The sequence below is a fragment of the Diadema setosum genome, chromosome 4, assembly GCF_964275005.1.
Source record: "Diadema setosum chromosome 4, eeDiaSeto1, whole genome shotgun sequence".
NCBI classification, from domain to species: Eukaryota; Metazoa; Echinodermata; class Echinoidea; order Diadematoida; family Diadematidae; genus Diadema; species Diadema setosum.
This window is the reverse complement of record NC_092688.1, coordinates 7,972,818-7,997,920: the sequence shown is the minus strand read 5'-3', so window position 1 is coordinate 7,997,920 and position 25,103 is coordinate 7,972,818. Positions and strand designations below refer to the sequence as shown.

The window sequence follows — 25,103 nt, the reverse complement described above, 5'->3', positions numbered from 1 at the left end:
GCCTTGTTGTTTAATGTGATGTTTATGTGCAAGTGTGTGTTTGTGTGTTTTGTGTATGCTGATGAAAATCAAATAGAACTGAAGAACATTTTTTAAAAAGGTGTATGTGTGTGTGTACAATTCTTGTATCTTTCTGTCTATCTTTCCTTCTTTCATTTTTTTCAGTACGTAAGGGGCATTCAAAGGCATCCAGTTCCCACAATGCCTTTGAATGCCCCTTACAGACAGATGGCACTATAAGAATGCTGTTCATCATCATCATTATTTATTTTCTTAATTCTCAATTTCAAATTCTTAGGAAATGATGTTCCAGCAAATATGGAAACAGAGAAAGATAAAAGAGGGAAAATGCCCTCTAAAGGGAAACGGGAGAGAGAACAAAGAAAACCAGATCAGGTCTTGTACCGGCCTGGCCAATCGCGTCTCTCGAGGAATTCATCCTCAGCTGGAAGTGACCTTAATACAAGCAGAGAGGAATCTCCAACAAAACCTGCAGGGAGGAGATTGCCTGCAGATGTAGGATCTACTGGGGATCAGAGTGACAGCCCTACCAAAGAATTCTCGGACAGAGAGAACAAGGGAGAAGTACGTCATGGCAGCAATCAAGAAGAGAAGTCGAGGCGACAAAATATCAGTGGAGGGAGTAGGCGAGACAGAGCAGATAAAAGAGATAGTGCTGCAAACAAGCAGGGGAAACCAGCACCAAAAGGGAATGAGAGGCACGGGTCAGCACATCATCGGGAGCAAAGAGAGAGACCAAGCAGAGGAAGGACATCACAGACTAAGTCCCAAGTGGAGAGAAAGGACAGCACCAATGAGGAAGGACCGGAGGAGTCATGGGAAATAAGGCCTGAAGACTGGGAGGCAGAAGTCGTACCTCCAACACGGGAAACGAGGAGTCAAGGTAGAGGAGACACAAAATCACCACAAAGTAGTACTGGAAAGAAGACTCATGAGAGGGATAGAGACCACAGGTCAAAACCCAGCAAAGGTGTGAAAAATGTGGTCAACTCACCCACACCCAAGGAGGGTGCGAAAAATGTGGTCAACTCACCCACAAAGTTAGAAAGCTTGATGGGAGAAGACTGGGATCATGAATATGAACAGCATGTCCAGAGGCGAAGTCCAACAAAAGCCCATGATCATCACGGTGGCAAGGAAAAGCCAAGACATGATGATGACGAAATGTCAGGGTCAACCAAGAAGAAGGATCTTGTGAAATCATCAAGGCAGAACTATGCCTCAGAGATGCAGAAACTGCGGGCCAAGAAAGAGAGGGTTGAAATGGAGGGTGCCCCTGGGGATGATAAACAGCCAGATGGGAAAGCGGATGTTAAGAAAGACCTGAAGATCACAGTCAAAGTTGGGGCTGAAGCTGACTGCAGCAGCAGAGTGGTGCAAGAAAAGACCAGTAAGAGGTACTCTGTCGGTCGGTCAAGGCAGAGGATGAACAGTGAAGGTTCAACTGGAAGTGACAATAATACGCTTGAAAAGATAGCAATCAAGTCTGAAGACTGGGATCCCAGCATGGATGATGTCAACTACCACTTGGAATCCATGGTCATTACCAATCAAAGATTCAAGCCCAGAGAGTTTCATGAGAGCAACGCAAAGCCTGGGTACTCAGAGGAGAGAAGGAGAATCAGTCCCAAAGAGGAAAGAACCCATGAGGGCAGGAAGCAGCCTCCAAGGGCAGATGATTCAAAGCCATCTCATTTATCAAACCCAACTCATGACCGCAGGGAATGGAGAAATGAGAGGCGTGACAGTGACCGAAGGGATGTGGACAGACACGCGAGAGAAAGTTATGACAGCAAGTCGGCCATGCCAGATGAGAGGATGAGAGATGTCAATGAGCCAAGGCAACAACGTCCAGGAAAGTCTGACGGAGCATGGAGGGATAGAGACAGCAGCCGAAGTGACTCGGGGAGTCGCAGGGAGGCACCAAGGAGGCGTGACCGTGAGAGGGTGTCAGTTTCAAGTGATGACAGCTCCGAACGATATAGCAGGAGGAGAGGCAGCAGTGAAGGAGATGACTCGGGTGCCAAGCATGGCGGAGGTATACTTCGGTTGCCTGGCAAGACTGAACCAGACAAAAAGCAGCAACACCACAACTATGTTCCTGTTTATGACCAATACTACCAACCACCCCAATCCCAGAGGGAACCTGTCCCAAAGCCGATACCAGCGCAAGAAGAACCCAAGACAAAAGCCAAAGGTCGGGCAGGGGATAAGAGCCTCTTGTGGGATCCCAGCAAACCTGACCAGAAACCAGCTCTTCAACATCACCATGTGAAGCACGAGGAACTGCACTTCCACGACCCAGAAGTTGAGAGAGCCAACTCAGACAGGGGCACACCCTCACCAGCTGTGCAACCAGAGACCTGGAATACATACTATCCGTACTACCCTCCTGGATACGGTAACTTCATCCCTCAGAATCAGCCTCCCCCTCCTCCCGGCATGCAGCCTCAGTACCCTTACCCTCCTGGTCCCCCTTACCGCTACGGGTCGCCCTCTCCTCCCTCTTGGGCTGAACAAGCGGAAGCTGCTCACATGTATCAGTCTGGCCACCCAGCATCCCACCCACACGCCCATATGATGCAGTACCAACAGCCCTATGGAGGCCCTTCCTACCCACTACCTCCTGGTGTTAGTCCACCACCAGGCTTCATGAATCATCCTCATGCTGCCATGATGCAAGGCCACCAGTCCCTGAATCGTCAGTCAGCCCAGAAGCTGCTCAAAGATGCTGCTAAGTGTGAAAAGGATCTTAGCAATGTCCTGGGTATGAGTATCGTCACGAAGGATTCTCTTCAGCAGTTGCTAGCCAAGCAGTGAGTATAGCAAATTATTTCACAGAAACCCTGTCTCTTTCACGACTAGTCATGTGTTGTACTGGGAGTTCAGAATTATCTCCCATCATAAAATCACTTTATTTTTTTTTTTAATTATATGATGCCCTTGTAAAGATCTAGTATGGAAAGATAAAACAACCGTTACTCATTGTGACTTCTTTTTTTTTGGCAGTTGTAGGCTTTTGCTTTCTGTGGAAAGTAGCTACAACTGTAGCTTTACTTATCATTCAGTTAATGCTCCAAAATTAATTTGCTTTTTAACAGCTGAGGATATCACACACGTGTATAACTTTGTATTGCACCTAAATGAAAGTTAGGCCGTTTCATCTACAAATGCAGAGCTTTTATCTGGCAGTACAGTGCCCTCTCGTTATAACAAAAACGATTATAATAAAACTTGTTACAACAAAGTAAAAAGTCAGGTCCCCAAATTATTGTCTGTTGTATACATTATTGTTCAGCTATAGTGAAATTTCAATATGACAAAGGAAAACTGATGGTCCAGAGGACTTCTTTATAAAATGAGTCCCCTGTATACCTGTTGTATACCTTGTCCAAATTGTTGTGGAAATATCAGTGTAATCGATTTGAATGTCTTCATTTGCAAAAGTTGACCAAGCCAAGGAGCTTAAAATAGACTTGAAAATGACTAAAGCAATGGGTGAAGTCCTCACACCATCATGCAGAGCAGTGGTTTCCACACCTTAATGTGAAAATTTCATTAAACCAGGCAGGAGCTGGAGCAGCTGTATGAAGGTATCATCCTCCTTGACCTAGACATGTGCAACCAGTACAACGTGGAGCAGGCGCTGTGGAAGAACAGCTATTACCAAGTCATCGAGGGCCTGAGGAAAGCTATTCCAGCTGCAGAGGCCCAGGGGGAGAATCTGAAGGAGGATCTCTTGGAGTTCATGCAGCATGTGGGTCTGATCAATGGAATGCATAGATGAATAGATTTAATACATGAATGACCTCGCAACTAAATAGTAGATGAATGAATAGTATACAAATAGTGAATGGTCACGAGTGCGATGGAACAAGATTTCGCACGAGGTGAAAGGTAGAGGCGCTCTATTCAACGAGGCGAAGCCAAGTTGAATAGTGCGCCTCATCTTTCACCGAGTGCAAAACCTTGTTCCATAGCACGAGTAAAGACTATACACTCTTTGTTTTATACAACACCTTGAACGTCAACAGATGTGGTCCACGTAGATTCTTGAATCTAGCACAAAAATGGCAACCATTTTCCGCACAGTCACAGTCATTGGTTGAAGTTGTTTACAAAAATGAGTGACAAAGTATGCGCTTGTAATCGTGCTTGCAATTGTTGAGTGCGCGCGGCAAACGTTTGTTTATTGTGGCATCAGAGCCGTGCGATGGAACAAAAACCTCGAGTCAATCGTGAGTTTAACATGGGAGTCAATGAAAATGGGTGACGTCAGCCATGCGCTATCCATTCTTGCTCAAACAAAATTGCACGGCTGACAGCCACAGCATGCGATTGAACTTTTCACTAAATGTCCCGTTATGGGCAGTCGACCAAGTAGATAGCTGCATTCTAATATGGTGTTGCATAAAGTGTAATGAATTAATGTTTGGATTGATTCAATAACAGAAATGGAAATGTATTGAGACCTGAATGTTGGAGCTTGCATAGTGACAAATTTAGGATGATGCATTTAAACTGATTCTCAATTTCATACAGTAAGCATTATAAGCCCATGTAATACGTACTTGATATTTTGAATCCAGTGACATGTGACATGAATGAAAAACAAAAAAGAAAAAAAATAAAATCATTTGAAGCTGCACACATTTTCATTTCAGTCAGCACACGAATGCAAGTTGCTTTCTGGGTTTTCATTTTTTCTGTTTAAAAATTGAAATATGCTTGTATGGAGGGCACAGCTTTTGTCTATATACATCTCCTGATTGTGTATGTTTGTTTTCCACACAGGGTAATACATTCTATGAGGGGCTCCTAAACAAGCTTCAGTCGACCTATGGCTTTCAGCTGGAGAACCGAACAGGGCTGGATCCACTACACGAAGAGCCCAGGAGATCTGTGAGTTGAAGCAAAGATTTATGTAGACTATAAGTTCATGATAAGCCCCACGACCCCCTTCCACAAAAAACAAACAAAACAAAACAAAACAAAGACACCTGTGCTGAAAAATTGCAAGAGTTTTACTGAAAGATTCCTTTATTGCATCTTTCTTGGCTGCTTAAAAATCCCACATTCTCTTTTCTTTTGTCATGTCTTGTGCTCCTTCCTTCCTTTCATGTTCTTGTTGAAAATACAGTGGTAATCTGATGATACTTAATGGTGTTTCTTCCCTGTACTCTTGAATAATTTGTAGTGAGATTGTATCAGTAGGAACCCCCTAAACAGAAAAAAAAATATGTATGTGTTGTCCATTTGCCAGTAATTCATTGACATCTTGCAATGTCCATGCAAATTTAATGCTGTATAGTTCTTTTATTTATTATGTAAAAAGGATAATTTATTATTTGGTGTCAGGTACATAATGCTATCTTGTGAAACATGAGACTTTGCCTATGCTAGAATTCGACACAAGCTTCTTTTTCTGATAACCCATTCAGGCCACTAAAATCTTTGAAGCTAAGATTTTGGCGGTCAGAAAAAATTAATGTTTTGGCCAGAAAGAAATGTAAATATAAGAATTCATTTTAAATTTGAGCTGTCCGATCTGGCCACCAAAAGATAACAACCTTTGGAAATTTACTGGCCCAACATCAATTCTTGGTGGCTGTGGGCTGCTGGGCACTGCTAATGTCAAGCCCTGCCTATGCCCGTGGCATTATCCACAGGCATAATGTCTGGTACTCACAGTCCACTGTGTCAAAGTATTTTCGAACATGTTTGTCCGTTTTCTCCTTCTTGTAGATCAAGCTTGCCCTGCTCAGTGCACAGAGATGTATGATAGCACTGGGAGATATTGCCAGGTACAAGGAGCAAACTAACGAGACCAGTAACTATGGCAAGGCCAGAAGGTGAGAGCCAAGTGTTAGTGTGGATGGTTGTCTCAGGATAGCTTGAGGGGAAACAAAAAACAAAGGATCTGTGAACATATTAATTTTTTTTAGCAGTTTGTATTGTAAACATTGTATTTGTGTCAGTGATGCTTTCTGATGATTTTTTATTGACACTGGAAGGTTTGTTATTCAACAGAGTGACAAGAAAGTGATCAAATGAGATATTTAGCTTTAGAAAGTTAGCAACATCACTTGAAGTGTGCACACAGTTATCTGTATCTGTAACCCAGTTAACCTGTACCCAGTGTTTTTCTTAATCAGTTGCCTAGCAAGAGGATGTGAGAATGAGTGAACCTGCTTGATCATTGCTCCTGTCATAATGACTCATTCCTTCTGTGCGTCATACCAGTTGATGCACTGTCAACGGCAGACATTGAATACTCTTTAGAGCTTTCAAGTAAGATTTGATTCCAGTCCTCTCTACTCATCTTCTCTCTCCATGCAGCTGGTACATGAAAGCTCAGCATCTGGCTCCCAGGAATGGCAGACCCTACAACCAGCTGGCTATCCTTGCCCTCTACACAGTAAGTCAAAGTTTCAGATGGTTTGTGTTGTTGCTTTTCATTTGTTGGTGGATTGTTTTATTTCTTATAACACAAAGACAACTTCAAAGAAACTGGGAAATGAGATAGTCCTGTGATAAGTGTCTACGTGTCTGTGTTGGATTATTGAGGATCCTTGGCTAATTTTTGTTGAAGAATAATTATTATTAAAGTGGAGGCTATGAGTGTCGATAATCTGTCCTTGTACGTTGGTTGGTGACTGTCGTGTTTGGAGAGACACACTGCTGTTATAAATGTCTGTGGCAGATCCTGTGACACACTACCCATGCACATGCACTGTCACATTCTTTTTGCGAAAGGGTAGGTCATGGTCTTAATGACTTTGTCAAGTAAAAGTAATACAGTGTTAAGGCAAGTAGGCAAGAGGTACCATGACCATGACATTCAGAGAGGCATATAAATGTGTCCTGGTGGCATTAAACAGGCAAATCATGCTTCATAAATGATAATAAAACATCTCGGTCAGTGGCCCTTCCCAAAAATGACAAAGCTGTTATGTTATGCAGGAAATAGAGAAATGTTTGTGGACCAGTCTTGAGTAAAGTCTCAGTGAATATTTGATCATGATAGTTACAGTAAGATGAGAGAAGTGTGATTGTCAGACAAGTCGGCAAGAAAGTTTCCAGATATCCTGAAGAAAAGTTTGTTGGGAGGGTAAATCTTTAGAGTGCTATTTGGGTAATGGGAGGAAGCGCTTGCAGTGGCTTGAGTCTTTGTAGGATCTTCGTGAGGTTTTAATCATCTGATAACGGGTGAGGAAACAACAAAGTCAATTAAAACTTTGGAAAGTCTTCCCAAGCTCAAAACACTTAATCTCATTTAAAGTTGGCTGGGATTGTCCACTGCACATGAAGAAAAGTTGAAACATTCAAGGACTCTTCCAGGATTTGGGTCCATTCATCATCAAGAAAAAAATGGTTGCAGCATGCCATCCATTGGTTTTCCTTCCTCATTTCTTACAGAGAAGAAAACTAGATGCAGTGTACTTTTATGTGAGGAGTCTAGCGGCCACCAACCCTTTCATCACAGCCAGAGAGAGTTTGATGACCCTATTTGAGGAGGTCAGAAGAAAGGTATGTGGGCTGTGGAACAAACTTGAGTTTCTTTCCAACATTTTTTTATTTTATTTTTATTTTTATGTATATGTGAATAGGGTGAGGTCTTGTATTGCAGAGGTGCATTTTCTTTTTTCTGTCATGTTCATGTGTTGAGACAAGTACGGGTCAGCTGCCATTGCAAGATAGCTGTACCGATGAAAAACAGTGGAGCATTTCTCATTGATCTGGGGGGCATTTCATGAAGGAACTTGTCGGATAAAATATCTGACAAGTCAATTATATCTGACAAGTTTTGAGAAATTCTTTAGTCTGATTGGCTGATTTCTCTGAACTTGTCGGATATAATTGACTTGTCGGACATTTCATCCGACAAGTTCCTTCATGAAATGCCCCCCTAGTCAGAGACCAAAAAGCAAAATAACCACATTTTTGCTTGCTTAGGGAAATTCCTTGCTGTAAAATCTCATCTGTTTTCCTGAAGGGATCCTACATGACAGATTAAGTAATGTTTTATTGCAGATACAAAGGATTTGAGAGGCCCTAGTGCAGTGAGATCTATGCAAATTTCCTTGCCATTTATTTTTCATCCATATTTGTGCTGTGTGCATAGAAAACTAAAAGTTTTGTAATCGCATCTGTGTAGTAAGTTTTCTGTTGTTCCAATTTGTATGCATTGCTATTAAAGCAATGAAGATTATTGGAGGGAAGTTATGGGGAATCAGCTACTGTAAAAGTTGGATATTTACATGCAAATAATTTTTCACGCTTGGCTGGGTGAGAAGAGTTTATCATGTTTTTAATTTCGCAGAATCAAGACATTAACTAGTGGAAGATATGGCAAGCGAAAATAGTCGCATGCTTTTATTTTTGCACTTGTTTCTGGTTGCGGGAAATGCGCGAAAGTTTCAGCACCGTGAAAATTTCCACTTTTACAGTAGTTAGTGTCATAGGCTAATATGTAGTTATAGTACTAGGCAGAGATTGCCACCTTCTCACCCTACACTTCTCCCAAACAGGTGGCACACAAGGAGAGCGAAGAGATGGCAGCCAAGCGGGAGGCGGAGGAGAGGAGAGAGCAGCGGAGGAGGAGGAAGAGGAAGCCGTGGCAGGATGAGAACCGGGGCCGGATGGAGGTGTGGATCTCGCCCGACGGCCAGAGGATGGGCGGGGAGAGGCTGGAGGAGGAGGAAGAGAAGGAGATGGAGATGGGAGAGGATCTCTCCAAACTGTCACCGGCAGAGGTGAGTTGGCTCAGTCAGTAGCGCATCTGCCTCACGATCCCTAGAGCCCGGGTTCGAACCCGAATCTGGACTGAGCAATGTTGTGTGTAATCATACCGTCCCCTCTAGCAAAAGGCAAAACACTCTGTCCCTCGGATAGGACATAAAATGGAGGTCCCGTGTATGAGAGACTAACAACTCATGCACGTAAAAGATCCCGCTTCATTTATTCATCGCAAAGAGCAGGGTGTCAACCCGTTGAAGTGGTTCCACCTCACATCCAACTAGACTCCATGGAAGACCAGCTTAACGTAGCTGAATATGGGCTATCAAGCCATCTTCTCAGATGGAAAATGAACAAACAAACGGAGGTATACTGGCACTCCCTTTATCATATCTGTATATTACTCAACGTGTCAATTCAAGAGATGTGTACCACACAAAATTATCCTGTTGATATCATGTTTTTTATTCATTTTGTTGCAATAAGTTGTCACAGATAATGCACATCAGTCATACGTTTTTAATTGAAAGTCTTTAATAATGACTAGCTTTATCTATGAATTTATATAGGTTCATACTCGTAAAATAAACATTTGTGTGTGTTTTCATGTCTGCAATATGTTTAGCTGAAGTTTGTTTTTCTTTTTTTGCACTAAAGAGCAGAACGGATAAGTTTTATGTAGGCATTATGCCATTTTTGGCATCTTAAAGCAGTACCCAAAGAGATGGATCAGTAAACACAATAGAGAATCCATAAAAATGATTTTCCGTCAGTTCTTTCAGTCCACTCATTTACTTTCTTCTTGCTACCACAGCTCAACAAGAAGTTTGTCCTCAGCTTCCTGAATGTCCATGGCAAGCTGTTCACAAGGACAGGGTAAGTACCCAGAAATCAGTGTACCTTGTGGTGATGAAAGAGAAGCAGATTCATGGTGGAGTAGTGCAGTCAGAGTATTTTGATGCAACCATCGTCATACAGGAACTACACACGAAGTAGGAAACTCAAGGGCCCAAATTCAACAAGATGGTTTAAGCCTCGTTTAAACCTAGACCATGGTACAAATTTAGACCATGGTCTGAAATAAGGGTATAATGGGCATCCCTTTGACATGTGCTTATCAATGCGCATTTGTTACTGGACATCTGTTGGCGTACGCAATCTGTCAGTCATATTTACGCAGAAGAAATTTGCATAACCCATGGTTTAAATTTGTACCACTTTTGTGAATTCAGGAGAGGAGTGTAACCAGTGTCTTAGTGAAGCTAGATGCAGACATTAGTGTCCAGACTTTTAGTTGAAGTGCAATGATTTTGAGGTAATTATTTTTCTGACATTTACAGCTTCTAAATCACATGTGTATTAGGAAACATAATTGTTTGCAGTTGTAGGATTTGGACTTCCATAGCATAGTTATATGATCAAGAGATGGCCATATGAAACTCTTTACCATATGCCTGTGGAAACCTGGAAGATTCTGTTCACTTACAATGAAAAGTTCAGAAGTTCTTAGAAGCTTCCTACCTGGTTTTTATCTGCACACCTGAATTGAGAGGAACATCTTTGATTAAATTGTCGTAGCAGCAGGACTTGAACTTTAGCCCTTCCTATTCTAAGTACATTGTACAAACCACTAGACCGTGCCACTTCTTCGTATGTCCACAGAATGGAGGCCTTTGAGCATGCTGTTGAGCAGCTGCTACGAGAGTTCCGGGCACTGCTTGACCACTCGCCCCCGGTCATCCTCAGCACCAGACTGGTACAGCTCATGGCCATCAACATGTTTGGTGCGGCCAATGCTGCCCCTCAAGGCAAGTTTAGCTGGGCAAATCTAACCTCTTTACTCCCCTATTGACTCAATGTGTGTGCCAGGGGATGAACCTGCTGTGTGCCACATTATTCTGAGACTGCAACGCATGAGCCCTTTAGGAAAACATTCTGTTTTTCAGAGCTGTGTAAGTTTTATAGGTATATGTATGCTAGGAATGCAGTACTGCAAATTTGTAGAGAAAATTACTTTGCTGTGATGTAAATTTTATGACAGTGCTTCAGATGTGACACTTTCAGTATACTGTGACATTGCGATTTATCTATAAGTTTGTGCGCAGCTGTGGGTTTGAGCAAAATATGTAAAGTTGGCAAGCCTTCAACTGACTTGGGCTTGTGAACGGGGCACTCAGAGAGTGAACCAATACCCTAAATTAAAATATTTTTAAAGAATTGTGAGACTGTACCCCACTGATGGCATGTGTCTCCAAGAGATGATCATTAAATGTTAAATGAAAGGAACTTTTAATTTAGCAACAATGTTAAAGATTACTGTTTCATTTTGTTGTTTCCTTTTCTTCTTCTTTTTTTGAGGGGGGGGGGGAAGATAGTAGAGTGTATGTTAGAACATCTCTAAATACTGTACGAGCTGAAATTTTCGCGTACAGATATTTTCGCGAATTGCTACTAGGAGAACATTTTAATTCGCGGTTGTGAGGTCTAACTGTGCTTATCTGTTCGCACGTTGTTATTTTCGCGTGTTGTTATTTTCGCGGTTCAAAGGCGATTCGCGAAATTCGCGAAAATAAAACCACCGCGAAAATTTCAGCTCGTACAGTACCTTCTTAAAGTTGATAGTTTCTCTTTGTGGAGTAGGTTTTGTTGTGTTTTCATTTGCCATTTTTGTAATGCACCTATAACCCAGGAAAATAAACATCTTGCCTTTCACCATGGGGAAGGCTTTTTTTTTTTTTTCAGTCAATACAATGGACTAATGTTTTTATCTTATGTAAACAATGTTGTGTGCTTCTTCACAAACACGCACATACACATGCACCACTCACAATGTACTCCATTCAATTCAAATTCATTCATTCATCACTCCATTAACAGAAAGAGATACAAATACATTTATATACAAATTCAATAAGTTCTAAGCACAAAATATGTAAAAGTAAGATAATGGCCAACCAGTTGTACATTTCTGAAGGAGCAGTGAACCACTACAAGTTGGGTATGACTGTGAATGTCTATCATGACCACCAACTGCCCATTGTGTTTATATCACCAGCTGAGAGTGACCAGAGCAAGACACGCCCCCTCATCCAGGAGCAAGCCGTGCAACTTGGCCTGGACATGTTTGCTATTCTTGTCAGGAGGTGCTGTCTTCTACTTCAAGGTCAGATACTACTGTGCTTGATCTGGCATTTTCCTTTGAGGGAGGGTCATTTAAAGGGAAGATAAACCCCAAGAGCAATGTGGATTGAGTGAAAGCAGCAACATTAGTAGAACACATCGGTGAAAGTTTGAAGAAAATCGGACAATCGATGCAAAAGTTATGAATTTTTAAAGTTTTGGTGTTGGAACCGCTGGACGAGGAGACTACTAGAGGTTATGACGTATGAGTGGACAACAATACCAAGAAAATATAAAGGAAATTCTACAAAAATCCATTTTTCATGAAAATTACAAATTCCATCAACTTGATATTGACATATGTTAGGGGTAGCAATTATTCTCCCTGCTTTCTGAAAGAGGTTGGTCCATTGCTCTTTCATAATTCTAGAAAAGTGAATTTTTGTTGAATTTCCTTTATATTTTCTTTGTATTGTTGTCCACTCATACGTCATATCCTCTAGTAGTCTCCTCATCCAGCGGTTTCAACACCAAAACTTTAAAAATTCATAACTTTTGCATCGATTGTCCGATTTTCCTCAAACTTTCACTGATGTGTTCTACTAATGTTGCTGCTTTCACTCAATCCACATTGCTTTTTGGGTTTACCTTCCCTTTAAGGGTCTCAAGATCTCTGATGTGAAACTTATGGCATTCAATTGCAATTTGTAGAGATTAATCCTTTCTCTACCAGGGACTGTGTGCAGTGTGTACAATGCCATGGAGTTCTCTGTGTCAATCAGTACTCAAAGCACACAAAGTGTTAATAATAATTAGCACTAATACTCTACTCTGAATGACTGGCATAAGCTTCTGACTGATTTCTTGCTGCAATTGGACCCAAAACAGCATTTGAGTGTGTGTCTCTCTCTTCATAAAAATGACATGTACCAACTTTATTCTGAGTGCTTTAGATATTATTCACATAAAGAAATTAGGGAAACTCAATGTTTAATGGCCTGTTATCTGAAACATGATTACATACATGGAACAGTTGCATATGCAGTATATGATTGAGGCATCCATTTATGGCGTGAAGTAGGTGTACAGCAGACAATACATGTTACAGTTGACTTTTGTAACTTTGTCTTATTATCATTTTATCATCTGTGTTGTGGTATCTCATTTACTATTACAAAATTGATGCTTGATCTTCTTCCAGGTCACTTAGAAGGGGCAGACTCCCATCAGAAAATGCTATCTCAGGACCTCCACGAGTTACTGCCTGGCGTGAAAGTCTATGCTGACTGGATGATGTGCCATTCCAACTTGTGGAATCCTCCCCCATGCTGCAGCAGTACCACATACAGGCAAGTAGTATGTCAATATACATGATGCATAATTATGACTGAAGACCTGTGTCATGTTGTTGTAGGTATATACGTACAAGAAACACTCTGTAGCCCATGAGGAGTGCTCCCTTTATTTGTTGTCCACAGGTCTCAGTGGATCTTGATAAACATTATAACTTACTGTAATCAGTTTTAGTTTGTATGTTACAGATTAGTTCTCATGTTTTTTGTTTTTGTTTTTGTTTTTTGTGTGTTTGAGTCAGTATGTTTGAAATTGTATGATATTCAGTATGCCTTTATACCTCAAGGCATTTTCTAGTTCTCCTTTTTAATTTCTGTCTACTGTGTGATATGTAAAATATGTAAACTCTCATTCTGTTTGCTTTATTTATGATGTTGATTTTATTTTGCTTGTTTATTTCTTTGTAACCATTGGTCCTTTGTTGGAATGAATGAATGAAACCCAAAATAAAATGAAAAATTAATGCAACATACTAGCCATAGGGAGATTGAGAGAAGGAAGTAGATTTTGCTGCCGACAGAAATTGCAAGTGCGAGATAAAGAAGTTTGATCCATCAATAATTAAAATCAGTGACATTGGAAACTTAGTGGAAGAAAAGAAGCACAATGAATCATCCAATAAATGTCTGTCATTCACAGTGCTGCCGTTAATGTGTGGCCAACGCTGGCAGAGTTCCTCAACCTTGTGCGAAGGGTCAAAGTTCCAGATGTACAGTTTGCTCTGAACAATGAAGAAGGTAAGCAGGAAGCTATAGGGCAATCCTGCCTGAAACCGCAGCCCTGGATTTCTGTACAAATGTTATTTTGCCCTGCCAGGCAATTCAGGGCCGTAATGCTATGTGTTCATATATTATGTTGATGATGCCTTTTCCCCCTTATAATAGCGTATATGACATATTTTCATGCAACTTTGTACAAGGTTTATGCTAGTGCACAGTGACTTGGCTCTCCTCATTATGTGTATCCCCTTCTGCAGTAATCCCAATGTTTAGGGCACTTTTTCAGACTAAGCAGTGAGTGACCCAAGTCATCTTATACTATATTTTAAACCACCCAAGGGTCACAAGCCAGACTAATGCAAGCATGGGTCACCTAAAGTGCCTCTCTCTCATACCCTTGCCCCAATCATATGAAATGGGTTTATGGTAACAAGTGAGTTGACTCATGGAGAATGTTTCCTTCAATTACTCCTTGTATGCAGTTGTATGATATAGCCCAAAAGTCCTACCTCCTACAGACAGTATTCTGCCTGATTTTGTGGCTAAAATGCCTCTCCCTCCAGTGTATTTGTGTCAACTTGAACACAAGACATTTCAGTTTAGGATGGTGTACTACTTCTTGTGATAAATGTGCCCTTTGCCCTCTGTGTTTGATGTCCTACAGACAGCCAGAAAGTGCTGCTAACTGAGGATCTGACCCTGTCCGGCTTTGTACCCCTCATGTCCCTCCCTCTGCAGCCAGTCTTCATTCAGGCTGACACATCCAAGGTAATCCAGCAGGGAATTCTCTACCTCACTTGCCGTACTGTGATTGAAAACTGAGGAAAGCTCTGTTCATCAACTCCGCCCAATCCACGTGTCTGTGGGTTATACTTACGATGCATGTTCATTGACTCCGAGTATTAATGCTTCACAACATGACGTATTGGAATAGGCAGCAGCTGAAATATGTCCCTCATTATCAACACCCAAAACAGCTGTGTAAAAGAAGAAAACAGACAGTGTATTGTTAGCTCAACTGTATCCCCGAAGGCTTCATATCCGCAGATACCGTTTTCATTTTGGTGAGACCTGGTCGGGCAAAAATTGCAGTGGCCAACAATGAAATCTTTCCATGTGAGGCCAAGCTGCGTGATCAACTGTCGGTGTCTAGTGTCTGGCTACAAAATAATGCTTTTAATGTGATGTCTGGCCTGCAGAGCTTATGATTAGTATCTCAATAAAATTGTTTGACTTGTGAGTGACTTGTGAGTGAGTTTAGAAATTAATTGGCAAGTGGATGTCAATAAAAGGGTCCTATGGACTTTTCTGTTCTACAATGCAGATCCTTGCCAGTGACCGGGTCAGACTGGATTCCCTAACCATGTTTGGGGAGTACCTGAGTGGGGCAGAGACACCACTGATTGTCTTCAGAGTCAAGACCGACTCCTACCTCTCGGTGGCCCCGGAGCCAGCCCCGCCCAGGCAGGACCAGGAGAAGCACAGGGAGGATGTCTACAAGGTAAAAGCCAGAGGGACCTACTGTTTCATTTTGATTTGAGTGATTTGGTCCTTGTTCATCAGTTTATCAAGAGAAAGTAGATTGGATTATGCAAAGGTCTTTACTGATATTCTATAAGCTGAGCAACTTACACTGTTCTAGATGATTTTAAGATATGCTCTTTAGTGTGTGTGTGTGTGTGTGTGTGTGTGTGTGTGTGTGCTGTTCTCATATTTTGCCAGGTCAGTTACAGTGATTAATAGTTTGCCATCCAAAATATTTGACAGGAACAGAATAGTACATAGCAGGACATGTACTTTCTACAAATTAGCATTTGTGGCCTACCTACGGACAAGTATCGATTATGTTCACATGCTTTCAAATGCCAACAATGCAATCTGTAACCTTCCGATGTGCCCACCTATGATGTGTTCGCGTATCCCAGGACGACAGTGATGACGTGATGGGAGGGGACCCTTACAGGGAGGAAGCCATCACTCTGGGAGACAGCACCATCAGTAGACTGAGGGAGAGGAGAGACAGTCTGGAGAGGCAGCTGAGAGACCGGGAGAAACGGGATGCCACCATCCAGGTGGGAAATAGTGTGGTCATGCAAGAGACAGGGTGTGCAGAGCTGCCAACCAGTACTGATTTTCAGTAATTTCTACTGAAATTAGAGAAGAATACCGAAGGTTACAAGCAAATAACCGATTTTAGAAATCATTGTCTGTGATATATTCTATTGCACTGTTAAACGAAGGATTACTGATTTTCACTCAAAAAAGGTGCAAGTTACTGATTTTCAGCCATCAGAGTACTGAAAGGCATTTACAAAAGTTGGCAACTCTGGGTGTGGTCATGCTGCAAAGTTTGGGAGTGGTCTTGCTTGGGACAGGAGAAGGTCATGCTGGGGGGGAGGCATGGTTATGCATGGGGCAGGGTGTTGTTATGCAAAGGATTGTGTCTGATAAAGTGTAGCTTAGCTATGGTTCCTCACCAACCAAATGTCTTAATTGTAATCTTTGAATGTTTCTTATTTTGTTATGCCGGGATTGGTATGATAAGTGTTATCAATGCAATTTCAATGTCAGCATGTCAGCTAAAAATACCAAGGTACTAAGAGGAGACAGTCGGCATTTCACCATCCCAGCATTTGTTCTTTTATATAAAAAGAAAAAAAAAAGACTGAGAATATAGTGTAAAATGAGTAAATACATTACATTTCATTACCCCTGTGTAGATTTTGTCCTATGTGCTGTTAGAGTTACTTGAGCATTATCTTTGTTTAGAATATACAAATACTGTGTCAATTGAAGTCTGTGTGCAGATATTATTTCTTGATATGTTTATTCATTTTTACTTAAAAAGTGAACAGGGTCATTACGTTCAGGGCCCAAGGACCTGCTTTTCAAATATGCCCTGTTACAAATAACACATATTGCAAAATAAAAATCACATAATGCAACAGCAACAAAAGAGAAAATGAATGAACATGTAGAAACAAACAAGATGTGATATCTATATAAGTAAAAGTGATATACAAAGAAAAGATAAGAGCAGTAAGAAATCGTCAAATGCAATATTAGTTGCACACAAGTGATACAACTTCACTTGTCATGATGTTACTGTCGCACTGATGTGAAATGTTCATACTATAATTTCATTACACCGTGTCTAGGAATTCGCAGCCTCGTGTAATAATGCATTTTTGTGTGTATGTGTGTGTGTGTGTGTGTGTGTGCCCCATGTTCTCTAGGCCATAGTAGAAAATCACCGGTCCCAGAGGGCCCTGGAGGTGCTGATCAAGCCCTACTACCTGGTCCCAGACACCAACTGCTTCATCGACCACCTCCCCATCATCCAGGCTTTGGTCTCATGCCGCACCTACTTGGTTGTCGTCCCCCTTGTTGGTATGTCAGCACAGCTCTTCGTGCCACCTACTGTATACGCCATATGATTTGCGAGTCTAAATTTTCACAAATTTGGGCTTTCCAACAATTTCACGAGTGGTTAAATTCGCGATCGTGGAGTACTGAACTGAATGGAGAAATGTATACATGTACGTGACATTCATATCGGGATCAGAAGCAATATTCTTGCATGTCTTTAATTTCGCGAAAAGCACCCGATTCGTGAAATTCACGAAAATAAAACCTCCCAAAATATTTGGCGTATACAGTACCCCATTGTAAAGGACTTAGGACATACATACCATAAGCATTCCTAACTGTAGCATACTTTCAGAGACAGATGAGAAACTGTCACTGACAATGTACATCTGTGAGACAGCATATGCATGAAAAGAACAGTAAAGATATAGCCAAGAGGATAATGTGAAATAGAAGTAATGACACTAGATGAGAATAAATGAGGCAGTTCGTCCAAGAAATCTTTCTCAGATTACGCAAAGTTACCAATTCAAAAGAAATGTTCTGATTGTACTTTTAATCTCTGAATGGTTATGTATGAAGTTGCAGTAATGAAAAATTCTTGGTAATATTGACTGTGCTACAAAAGACTTGTTAGCGCTGCACCAACAAAGTACATTCTGCATTCCTCTCCCAAACAGTCATCAATGAACTGGACGGGCTGGCCCGGGGTGGCCGTGAGGGTCAGTTTAGTGACCCCAGTCATGCGGCCAGGGTGCAACAGGAGGCTCAGTGTGCCGTGGAGTACCTAGAGGATGAGTTTGCAGCCAGGAATCGCTGGTTGAAGGCGCTCACCTCCAAGGGCTCCGTCATGGAAACCATCCGCTTCCGCAGCGAGGAGGCAGACATGAGGGTGAGAAGACTTGCTAATTTTGAGACAGTGAGAGTACAATCCTTGGGATTTGTGCTACTGAATTTAATAGTCAGACTTTTGGTCTAATATCTCCCCCCCCCCCCCCCTTACACTATGATTAGAACAAATGCAGCCCTTGACAATTTTGTTTTCATACTACCCTGGGCAATTGCCCCAGGGATGATACGTTAGATTCACAATGTTTGTAGATGCATAGTGTTTGTTAACCGTACAGCATGAAAGTCTTGTGGACTCCAATTTTTGGTAGTTCAAGGGTCATTTTGGTTAGGAAAAATCCATAACCTCTATGCATTCACATTACATGTATGATTTTGTCTGTTAGGTGAGCTACAACTAGTAACAAGGGTACTGAATGGCAGTGCAGTCTCTAGGTTCAAAAAATTTTTTATGTCAAGTTTGCATGCACATTTTTGTGCTTGATTTTTCTATAAGGGCATTCTGGATCCTTATGTCAAAATGAGGCAGTATCCTGTTTCTCTTCTTTTTTTTTTTCTGATGTATTATGTTATTTAAAACACATACCTGTAGAGAATCTTCTAGATTTATTATGCGGCAAATAAATGCAGATTATTATTATTGTTACCCTTCCTATACCATCTACATGATATACTAATCTCTTTCAAACACAGGGCAGCAATGATGACCACATACTTCAGTGTTGTTTGCATTACTGCATCGATAATGCGAGGGACTACATGCCGACTGATAAAGGTCAGTAAATTTGATCTGCACTTCTGCAAACGCTTGTTGTCCTTTGCCAGAGTTACTTCACAAAATTAACTCTAATTTTTTATTTGACCAACTGTAAGGTGCCATGTGTAATTCAAAGTAGACATGTAGAAGTCTTTGAAAATAGATGTGTTAATCACATGGAATATTCATACCTCTGAACTATTTCTGAAGATGTGGGGGTGGTATGGATATTGACAACATTGTGACATGCCAGGTCTATGCATGAGATGGATATTAGATAGGTGACAGGACATACAGCCAATCACATAATATCACCTGGTGGAAGGGACTCGCCAAGCAGTGTCTTGGGAGTAGACTTACGGCAGGTTTTAGTTCATTCTGCAAATGTCGCTTTTAACTAATATTGTATAACATATTATAACATTTCCTTCATGTCAGAATGTTGTTGACATGTTACGTGTACTGTCATTGTTGGTAGAATGTGTTATTTGCTTATAGTAAATAGGTAGAGTGAAATTTGCGTTGTGATTGGTTGGATAGCATCACGTGACTGTGGAAAAATTCCGGTATAGTGGCACGACCGTGCCACTATGCTTTATGTACCCAGAAATTTGCGCAGGGAGGAATGTAGTACAGTGTAGGACAAGGCCAAGCATTTCAACGTATGCGCGCGTAGAGCACTGGACGCAAAATGTAGGGGTTCATACGCGAGTCTGCTTTGTGATGTACAATACGCATACGCGGCTGTACTAGCGCCGCGCGCTGTGTACGTAAACTACAGTACAGTAGGTTGTGGTTGTGTGCAAGAAATCAGTGCCGGTACGGTGAGTCTAATGTCAGATCTAGGGCCTAGACCTACGGAAAATACATTTAGATCGAGGGACCTATTTACTATAACAATTAGTGCATGTTCTATTGATGCACCAGTACTGGACTATAGAACTCCAAATATTAAATTATCCCTTGTGCAGTTCTATTCACCTCGGCCTGCGGCCTCGGTGAAACAAAACAGCACTCGGGATAATTTAGTATTTGTCGTTCTCTAATCCAGTATAGTGCATCATAGAGCATGCACTATTTGTATAATATTTAAAGCATGTGTTTGCAGTAAGATTCTTCAATGCACAACTCAACCAAAGATTAAAACTGAACAGAAGTGATTAATGCCACTGTCCTCTCTCTTCACTGATCTCAGATTCCCCAATCCGCATCCAGCGTGAGGTGGTGTTGCTGACCAATGACCGCAACCTGAGGGTGAAAGCCATCCAGCAGAATGTGCCGGTCAGGGACATCGGGGTCTTCGCCAAGTGGGCCAAGGTCTGATGAGGGGAAAGAACAGGGGGATGCCCTAGTTCCGACCGATTTTTCTTCCTTTTTAAGAAGTCCTCATTGCCCCAGCTCTAAGGGGAGTAGTGGTGAGGATGATTAGACAGAAATATAGCTGTCTACCTTGATGCTCTTCACTCACTTCACACATGGAGTAGACTTCAGCCGGTGGCCTACTGTCGCCGCAGATCTGCCGACATTGGTAATCTGCAGGCGTCACCCGTTTTAGTCTCTTGCCAGGCTGATCGAGACCAGCATGTGTGCCCTAGGTCAGCAGGCAAAGGGCACGAAAGGCTGCACTGCCGAAAGTCTCAGACTTGTAAAGGGTGTATAACAGGAGGTCAGAAGTTGGCCGTTGACTGTCAAGCGCAGAATCCTTGAACACTGAGGCAGAGGCTTGGCATGGCAGAAGAATGTAACGGCCTTGTTTCACACTAGATATGTGTCTTATGGCTGTCAGCATGTGGAAGGAATCTGTTAGAGGGTAGATTATTGACTTATCCACTGGACAAAGACAAAAAGTATTAAAGTGTTTCACTACACATGCAAAAGCTCACATATCACCCACAGACAGGACGTTATGTGACTCCCAACTTGTCATATGCACTGTTCACTCAGGGCACGTATTTGCTGCGTGCATCAGGTATCATACACTGTCGCAACGTAGTGTACTCAGTAATATACATAAATACCTCAGAAAAAAAAAACACAAATAAGATTCTTTTTCTATCATGAAGTCCCTTTCATAACCTCGTAGACATGAAGTCAGTGTGAATTTTGCAGGTTTTGTATATTTTTGTTCTGGATCTTTTTTCAAAAAACCTACTTTGTTTCCTTCCAAAGTTTGAAATAGAGTCAATAAATGCTAGTTGCGCTCCATTTTTCATAAGATCCAAGTGGCTTGTACTATTTCATGGTGCACCATTAAAGTAAAATAGTCTAGTGGGTTGCCTCAGAGTCACTTTCCTTCGAATATTTTTAGGTACCAAGCAAAGTAATAGGCTTTATGTTGACCAGTAGACTCAAAAATTGCCAGTAGCAAAATGAAGCAGGGATACTGAATTATGTCTGCTTATTATCTGCATGTTTGCTCATTGTGAGCTTGTCTGTATCACTCACGATGGACTCAAGAAAATTGCACATGAGAGAGAGCATTTGGGAGCACATAAGAGAGACACAAAGTCATACTAGTGGCACGCAAACTTTCAGATAGTTTTCTTGGAGTGTGATATCAACACACTTAGCCAAACAGTTTAAATGTGCACAGTGCAGCACTATGGCTAGATTTATATTCAGCTGGTTTCGCTGAACCAATCTGCATTTGAGCATTTGTATGACAGTCGCATGAATGGGAAATATCTTGCCAGCATGTCGCGATGCAGAGTGTTTTCAGTCTGTCCTGTTTGTTTTTTCAAGCTCTTGATAAGTTTGTCAAATCTTTACCCCCTGTGGACAGGTATCTCTGTATGCCATTTACAGTGTGTATGAACAGGGTGCTGGTGGTAGCAACAGACTGAATGCATGTATGAGAGACATAGGGTGATGAAACAGGCGTAGGATGTTCTTGTTAGTGTAACATACTTTTGTGACATTTCTCAGTTCTCATCCCGCAGCAGCTCTTCGTACGAACCAGATATCAAGTTCATGTTAATGTTTTCATTCCTTATTTGTCTTTGGTTTAGCTTTGTTGTAATTTTGCTCTTTGTTTTTGTGTTATGTTTCTGAGGACTAATAAGAGTGTAAAGAGAGAATGTATGTTGTAACATGAGTTGCTGTCCTGATGGGACTGGACCTTCCATACCTTATGAAGAAAAAGTTTCCTTTGGTATAAAACAGGCCATACAGTGATTTAATCTACAGTTGTTGTGGGTATGTTACCACAGCATCAGAGGTAGTCTGTTCAGGCCTGTTCCGAAAGTAGGTTCATGTTCACAAATGAATATCTGGCAAAATAGCAAGTACCTTTTAGGGGCAAACTAGATGTGTAACACATCACTTGACACACTATTTGTTGTGGAAGAGAGTGCAAGAGTTTGTATGGCCATGTATCTGTATGGGACGTGGGAGCGTATCAAACAATTTCTTCTGTATGTTACATTTCTTGACTAAGCAGAAAAAAAAAGAAAAAACTATCACAAAGCTTGGGCATCGATACAGTTTTGTGCAACAACAATGAAAGCTCATTTTGTCAGAAGGGAGATACCATGTAGAAAATTGTGCTTTGTATGTGTGTTTGTGTGCAGTCATGTTTCTTTGACTGTCCCCCATGTAGTGACATAAACTTGGTACTTTGAGTGCCAAGTGAAGTATGAGTTGGTTCAGATGCAGGACCAAGTTTGTCTACATGTTTGCTGCAAAGAGAGAAAAAACAGAACAAAACAAAAACCATAAAAAAAAAAACTTCTTGTTAGGTACAGCCATGCATCACCCTTCCAAATTCAAGGTGACCTCGGTTCTACAAGAACTGCTCTTGTTGGTTAATGTCATAGGAGCTTCAAAATGAAAATGCACATTGTTAGAAATACGTGTTTAGCATGTCTTCCAAAATCAAATGGAAATGATTGCATATACCTGAGATGTTGTTCAGTTGTTTGTGTGATGGATTGGTGGAACCCTGCCTAGTGTTAGTGCCACTTTTATAGCACTTTTCCTAAATGGTAGATGTATGCTAGATTATTTCCTTCTTTTGTGTAGTTCTTAAATTGTACATAGTTGCCAAATGCACTTGGATAATTTTCCATCAAATGTATGATCCATTTCTTTGGCTTTTTAGGATGCTCCTCTCTTATCTTTTCACCTTGACTGAAATTCGATGCATCACCCCCGTGCTGTGAGGACAAAATGTAGGCTCAAAGTAGATGATTGCATGAAGTCTTGAAAAGAAAATGTACCAATTGTAGTGAGATACAACAAGTTAAGTAATTTGTAATAATTACGATAGAAATTTTAACCTCAAAATGACCAAAAAGATGCCTTGGAGAAGACATTTTTTTTTTTTCAATTTTTCCATTTTTCTTGACATTGCACATAATGTGTGGGTTTTTTTTTTTTTCTTTATTCTGTTGACAATGATGCCAATTTGTATCTGCAGATATTCTACCTTTTTTTCGTAAATAATCAGTGAATGGTAATGCCAATGTAGCATGCTTCTCTTAAACTGAACAAAGACGGAATTTCTTCATCACCTCTACCCATGGAACAACTGAAGCGAAACACTACGTGCCTGATTATTTTAAACATGAGGACACCAAAGAAACACTACCTTTCATTCAAACAGATCTGCTCAAATAGCATCATGATGAAATGAGTTCACGCTTTCCTGGATACAAGTGTCATATGCATCGTTGCTAAGTTTTTTGGCAGTGTTCTAAGGCTGTGATTGCATACTCCTGTTGATGCTATTAATCATATGACCCTCTCTTGTTTGAATTGTATTGCAACATTGGTATCTGTATATTTACATGGAAAATGACAATAAGGTAGCAAAGTTTAAGCACAGATTCATTTGATACTACTATCTTTATTTCAGCTTCAATGTATTTGAAAAATTGAGCTCTGAATTGGAAAAAAATGCAACATAGCTATATTTCATTCATTTTAAGAGATATGACTTTGTTTGTATCTAGTTTTACAAGGCAGATTTGGATCAAGTACTGATGATAACCAGGCTATGCAAGGCAGTACAGTGAATCATACTGATCAACAACTAACTAGAAACATAACATTCATAGATTCTGACTTCAAAATCCTTCAAAAAGAGCCTTCTCAGAACTTTGCTGATGAGTTGTTTTACATACCCTTGTAACATGTACAGTAGAGCTTCCAGAAGTCAAAGATGCCACTGAAAAACAGTCATGGTTGTCTCCCGGTTCAATCATACAACCCGTCTCGTGGGATTCAACAGAGGCCAAGGTGACGTGACCCTGACCAGTATTTCACAATAACCTTATTTCAAAACGAGACATAAATGTTGACTATCAATATTGTATCAATTGAGTGTAACCCCCTCAGCTTGATCACTTTGTCGGCCAAATTATATTTGGGCATTTTCCCCAAATGACTTATAGTGCTGTCAAAGTTCAAAGGGCGTGTAACCCTCATTCATGTCTGAAACAACATCCTCTGCATGAAATCTCCTGCTTTGTGAGAGAGGAGAATGAAGAGCTGAAGTTGCATTCTTTTTTTAATTAAAGAATGTTCAAATATGTTCCCGCCATTCTAAGACTACAGTCACTACCCTCAAGTAATTAAAAACATTAAAAATATGTGAGCTCTCATGCCAGTAGTTCGCATTCTTCAAAGATTCTCGAGCAATCCCTGCCATTTAGTTTGCTATTCTTATGGAACTTGTATTAGGTGATGTTCAGGATTACCGAGTTCTGCTTGTATATGTTAGACTATCAATTATTTTTGCCAAAGGTTGAAATACTTCATAATTCTCGCCATTTCTTCAAGTTCTAATATATTACATTCAAATGTTTTGAATATTTTCTTCATCAAATTGGATGTAGAAAAAAAAAATGTGCTGCACAGATTTGGCTCGTCACTCTCATATTAGTCATTTGCTGTATGAATTGTCTTAGTTTTTTGTTTTGTTAGTTGGACAAGAAGACAAAACGTGAAAACGATACAATGTACAAATAATGAGACGTGCTGCAAGTTGGTGGCTTCACGTATGTTTGTTAGATGTGAAAAGATTTTCAAATAAAAATGTAAAAAGAAAAAACATGTTTTTTTCTTATCAAATCTATGTGTTTGTCATACTGAGATCTTTGGTGTTTGTGTCTTTTTCGAAAGAACCTTATCTAAGTCTCTATGGGTGCGTTCGAGCGCTCTTCTAAAGCGAACTG

At 40.9% G+C, this 25,103-nt stretch overlaps 1 protein-coding gene across 1 annotated transcript; it reads left to right on the top strand.

Moving 5' to 3' along the window:
- The first annotated feature begins 305 nt into the window (after nucleotides 1-305).
- LOC140227540 (telomerase-binding protein EST1A-like) lies at nucleotides 306-25,003 on the top strand. Its single transcript, XM_072307944.1, has 19 exons — nucleotides 306-2,837; nucleotides 3,589-3,778; nucleotides 4,816-4,923; nucleotides 5,767-5,873; nucleotides 6,361-6,439; nucleotides 7,441-7,551; nucleotides 8,553-8,777; nucleotides 9,575-9,636; nucleotides 10,423-10,555; nucleotides 11,821-11,923; nucleotides 13,082-13,229; nucleotides 13,873-13,970; nucleotides 14,617-14,720; nucleotides 15,277-15,453; nucleotides 15,878-16,024; nucleotides 17,189-17,342; nucleotides 18,002-18,213; nucleotides 18,864-18,945; nucleotides 20,123-25,003. Exons 1-19 carry the CDS (start codon nucleotides 319-321, stop codon nucleotides 20,248-20,250), a joined length of 4,887 nt encoding a protein of 1,628 aa, XP_072164045.1. The 5' UTR covers nucleotides 306-318; the 3' UTR covers nucleotides 20,251-25,003.
- Nucleotides 25,004-25,103: the final 100 nt, after the last annotated feature.

Bases quoted from the DNA above. Each gene is read 5' to 3' on its own strand.
- LOC140227540 (XM_072307944.1), top strand. From the start codon at position 319: ATGGAAACAGAGAAAGATAAAAGAGGGAAAATGCCCTCTAAAGGGAAA. The intron at 9,637-10,422 runs GTAAGTACCCAG...GTATGTCCACAG, and splicing joins AAGCTGTTCACAAGGACAGG to AATGGAGGCCTTTGAGCATG. The intron at 11,924-13,081 runs GTCAGATACTAC...ATCTTCTTCCAG, and splicing joins GTGCTGTCTTCTACTTCAAG to GTCACTTAGAAGGGGCAGAC.